The sequence below is a fragment of the Synchiropus splendidus genome, chromosome 8 (assembly GCF_027744825.2).
Source record: "Synchiropus splendidus isolate RoL2022-P1 chromosome 8, RoL_Sspl_1.0, whole genome shotgun sequence".
Taxonomy (NCBI): domain Eukaryota; kingdom Metazoa; phylum Chordata; class Actinopteri; order Syngnathiformes; family Callionymidae; genus Synchiropus; species Synchiropus splendidus.
In genome coordinates this window covers 22,362,180-22,367,136 of record NC_071341.1, presented here as the reverse complement: position 1 = coordinate 22,367,136, position 4,957 = coordinate 22,362,180, and the positions used below count along the sequence as shown (strand labels likewise).

The window sequence follows — 4,957 nt, the reverse complement described above, 5'->3', positions numbered from 1 at the left end:
CCGTTGCCCCGTTGCCATTTTTCCCAAATGTAGATTTGTCATTTGAAGTTGAGTTCGGAGTTGCTGAAGAAAAAAAATAAAAATTATGTTGCTCTTCTCTCTTAAAACAATGTTCTAAACAACGATTAATGTCTCTTTATTATTTTACTTTATTTTCTTTTCTTTTATTTTATTTTGCATTGTTTTGTTTTGTTTCTACAGTCAATATCGAGATTTTAAACAATAGACAACACAACAAACAATGGACTGTGTTCCCGAGACGTTTCTCTTCTGCCGTGTTTGTGTTTTTGAAACGCTGATGTGGACACAGAGATGCTCACTGGGAAAGAGGTAGATGTTTCTAATCAGATTATCTCAGTCAAATCTAATCCCGCCGCCTGTAGTTTCCACACAGGACTCGCGCCTGTAGCGTCTACATGACCGAGCGACACATTGCAAAGGGAGATGTCCGACGTGCAGGATGCGCTGCTGCTGGGGAAGGAAGGGGTCAAGAAAACCGTCCTGCACGGAGGCAGCGGAGGAATCCCAAGGTTCACCTCCGGAGCGAAGGTACGGTGTCTGTTTCTGGAGGCGAGTAAAACGTGTCCGTTCATAAATAGTGTTTCTGCGCTTACCAGTGATGAACAGCAGATGTCAGCACTGCACCGTAAACTGAACCATTTCACTCCGCTCTTTTCTTCTTCACCTTTTCATCCTGCAATTTGCATCTTCTGATCGTTGCCTGAAAAGTGATATTATCCAGTTATCGTCCATACAGTATGGACCAGTCATTTCATGTTCGTCTCCTGCTGCCACCTGCTGTCCGGTGGAGCCAACTGCAACCAATGTGTTTCCAAAAGAAAAGGTTTTAAAAAGTATCAGATTACACCGATAAAACAGATCCGTCTTTTACCTCATTGATTCCAAAGTTCACGTTGTTCCTCGCTCAGTTTCAGAAGTATTTTCCAGGATGTACTGCTGCTCTAAACTCCTCCTAGTGGGGGCGCTATAGCAATAGACATCACTTGGCTTCACCATCAACCAAAATATAATGGTTCTACTCCAAGTCACCGCCAAATGACGGACTCAAACTGAAGACAGTTGTGCACATACTGTACTGTTAGCGGTTAAATGCTCCCGCTGTCCTGTACTTTCTCAGGACGACGTGAAACTAGTTTTTCTCCTCAGGTGACGTTTCACTTCCGCACCCAGCTGTGCGACGACGAGCGCACGGTGATCGACGACAGCAAGGCGGTGGGGACGCCCATGGAAATAGTGATGGGCAACATGTTCAAGCTGGACGTGTGGGAGACGCTGCTGTCCTCCATGAGGGTCGGCGAGGTGGCCGAGTTCTGGTGTGACGTCATAGTGAGTGCCAGCGCTGTTAAATGAGCGTGAGCTCAGTCGACTTGTCGGGAGAAAGACCTTCCATCTGTGTGTGTGTGTGTCAGAGACAGATGGGCCGAGTCTCGCCGCTGTTAATCTGCAGCAGCTTCGCTGTCTTCTAAGCGGCTCAGATTCCTGCTGAATCAGCACTTCTGACTCTCCTCTGAGCAGCCACACAGAGGAGGATCATGGGAAGTTGGTGGGAGTTTAGCAAACGGTGGTTAAAATCTCCACAACTCCCACGTCGTGACAGTAACTTTAAACATTGTAAAAATATAAATATAAATTGAAAAAAATAGGGGTGGGATTTGATTAAAAAAATAGAGAATTTGTGATTAATTCATCTCAATTAATCGCAGTTTAATGGTACAAGAATATTTGCCGCAAGAAGCCACATTTTTCAATTGGAATGAATTTGGTTTATTACTGAATCAAATGATGGAGCCGTACACACATTTAAATAAATACTGCATCAGTTTGACAACAGCACAATAAACCACCATGGTGGCTATATTGAAGTTTTTATATCACCTGATTTAAACTGAAGCTCTTTCCATGTCTTGAAAATACTTGTATGAGAATTTCAATTTCATACGAATTTCAAATATATTCAGAGTGGTGGAAACTCTGGTCATTGTGTAGTGAAAAACCCCCCTGAACCAAAGCAAACAGATGCTTTTGTTTGCTTTGGTTCAGGGATGATTCCTCCATGTTTGTTGTTGTTGTTCTCATCCTAGCTGCCACGTGTCTGGTGCATCATTGGCATCAGTGGAGCAGGAACTCCTGCACTGACAAAGGTTCCCTGTGGTCTGGAGAGAAAACTGTTCAATTAAATTAAATGCTGAAACATTTTAATGCATTTTTTGTATGCATCAATATAAAAATGATGCATTTTCTGATGAAATAATCCACATTTCATGTATGAATTGTGCACATCTGCGAGCTGTCAAGTGTGAGCTGTTCCTGCTGCAGCACACAGGAGTGTACCCCCTGGTGGCCAAAAGCATGAGGCGCATCTCTGAAGGCAAAGACCCTCTGGACTGGCACATCCACACCTGTGGCCTGGCCAACATGTTCGCCTACCACAGTCTCGGCTACGACGACCTGGACGAGCTGATGAAGGAGCCCAAGCCTCTCTACTTTGTCCTGGAACTGCTGAGGGTGAGAACATGGAGTCTGGCGGCGATGGGCCGGTGAGGCTTCATGAAACAGGCGCCTTATTTTTAGATATCACTAGGCAGCGCTGTTGGTTTAACAATGAGGTGGAGTTTCATTGAACGTGCAGAGAGCACCGTCTAAAATGAGGACAGTGTTTCATGAAGCCTCACTAGAGTCTAGACTCCTCGTGGCTGAAGGTCTGTGTCGGGGTCAGGTGGAGCAGCCCGGCGAGTACCACAGAGAATCATGGGCTCTGAGTGACGAGGAGCGACTGAAGGTGGTGCCGGTGCTGCACGGTCAGGGGAACAAGCTGTACAAGCAGCAGCGCTACCAAGAGGCCACGCACAAGTACAAGGAGGCCATCGTGTGCATCAAGAACGTGCAAGTGAAGGTGGGGGAGTCTGAAGGGAAGCTTTCATCAAGAAGAAGAGTTCATCCTTCTTCATGCCGTCTCTTGCAGGAGAAAGCTTGGGAGGCCCCGTGGCTCAAGCTGGAGAAAATGGCCAACACTCTCACGCTGAATTACTGCCAGTGTCTGCTGCGCATGGAGGAGTATTACGAGGTCATCGAACACACCACGGATATCGTCAACCAGCACCCAGGTGAGAGGGCGCCGCTGTGGCTTCAACGTGTTATTCTTCTTCCGCCACGTTTTTTGGACCACTACTCCTAGTGCTTTCGTCATAGAGACACTCTACTCCGACCGGGAATCTCCTGCTGTTACTTTTCTCGGAGCTTTGCGTCCACTTCAACGGCTCGCAGCTCCCCCAAACTTTGGCCGAGAAACTCAGTTAAAAAGCTTAAAACGTAGCCGCACTCGTCCTCTGTCGCCCTGAGAACAAAGATCAGAGCCAGGTCGTATCTTTTGTCCACAAATGGGCCTCAAGCAACACCAGATTTCGACAAAAGAAAACAAAAGTTAGAGTGGGCCATCAAGCAGGTTAGAGTGGAGCAGAGCAGTAGAAAGATGTTTTCGACGACGGTGCTGCACCGAAACATGAAACTCTCCAGTTTTGTAGTCACACTTGTCCTCTCTGGTAAAAAGTGCTCAGGAATAGTGTCGCACTAAAACCTAGCTGCAGACTTCTACTGCTGCATATAGAGTCGTGGTCACGACACAGTGCATTCACACGCTGTTTCTTCAGAAGCAGCATCGTCCAGTTTGACTCTGATAAACACATTTTCTAACCTCCAGAAAAAGTCAAACAAGCAGGATATATAGATTTTCTGTTTTTTTTTCTCTCTTCAACCCTCTGGTTCTCAGCCTCAGTCGGCATATTTTTTCGTTCCACGTCATCCAAAGACAGAGTCACCTTTGCTTGATCTCCTAGGCGCAGTGAAAGCCTTCTACCTGCGGGGAAAGGCCCACGTGGAGGTGTGGAATGAAGCCGAGGCCCGGCAGGACTTCAGCAGGGTTCTGGATCTGGACCCTGGCATGAAGAAGGCTGTGAGGAGAGAGCTGGTGGTGCTGAACATGCGCATGGAGGAGAAGAACCAGGAGGACAAGATCAAGTACAAGGGAATGTTCTGACGCTCAGACTCGCTGCGGGACTCACACTGGTCAAATAAAGAAATGGGTCATCACAATAGCCATATGAGCAGCAATATTCCTGTTTCACATGTGTCACTATAAATGATGTGGTGCAACTTTGACTAACTTCTTCGGCATAGAGTTCAATTTAATTGAGTTTGCAAACACTGCAGGAACAAAGTAAGTAAAAGTACTTCTGGACTACTGGCCAAACCCTTTCACAGGGAGGCAATAACAATAATAATAATAATAATAATAATAATAATAATAATAATAATAATAATACTAAAGTTCCGATGCAGAACCGCCAGATTCAGGAACAGTTTCGTTCCTGTTGCTGAATGTTAGACAATAGCTGCAATACTGTTTGTTTATATTTAGTATATAATTATTTTATTATTATTATTTTATATCTTTCAGATTCATATTTATCTCATATTTATTTATTTTTGGACATATAGTTTTGTTTTTGGAAACCGGAGGTCTCAGACCGAAATTTCGTTGCCATAATATAGTGATATGTTTTTGTGCAATGACAATAAAGAAAGTCTAAGTCTGGTAATAATAATAACAACAATAATAATAATAATAATAATAATAATAATAATAATAATAATAATAATAAATATGTTGACTTCCTTCTTAAATTTTCGATTAACAAATGTATTTATTGACAGAGAAATGTCAGACTTAAACAAAGTTTAAATGTATTTTCTATTAATTTCAACCATCTAATGTAAAAAAAATCGGATCCAGGTTGGTGTCTTCTCCAGCAGGTGGCGCTATATGGAAGCTTTTCTCTCGCGTCTTCACGCCTCGCTATATCAACAGCATGGCGGGATAACTCAGACCTTCTGACTCCAGTTTGGCTCCTGCTGCTCTGTGCGCGGCGTCATTATTCAC

At 44.2% G+C, this 4,957-nt stretch overlaps 1 protein-coding gene across 1 annotated transcript; it reads left to right on the top strand.

Moving 5' to 3' along the window:
• The first annotated feature begins 378 nt into the window (after positions 1 to 378).
• On the top strand, positions 379 to 4,146 carry aipl1 (aryl hydrocarbon receptor interacting protein-like 1). Its single transcript, XM_053872687.1, has 6 exons — positions 379 to 549; positions 1,168 to 1,347; positions 2,338 to 2,526; positions 2,738 to 2,914; positions 2,984 to 3,125; positions 3,855 to 4,146. Exons 1-6 carry the CDS (start codon positions 445 to 447, stop codon positions 4,052 to 4,054), a joined length of 993 nt encoding a protein of 330 aa, XP_053728662.1. The 5' UTR covers positions 379 to 444; the 3' UTR covers positions 4,055 to 4,146.
• Positions 4,147 to 4,957: the final 811 nt, after the last annotated feature.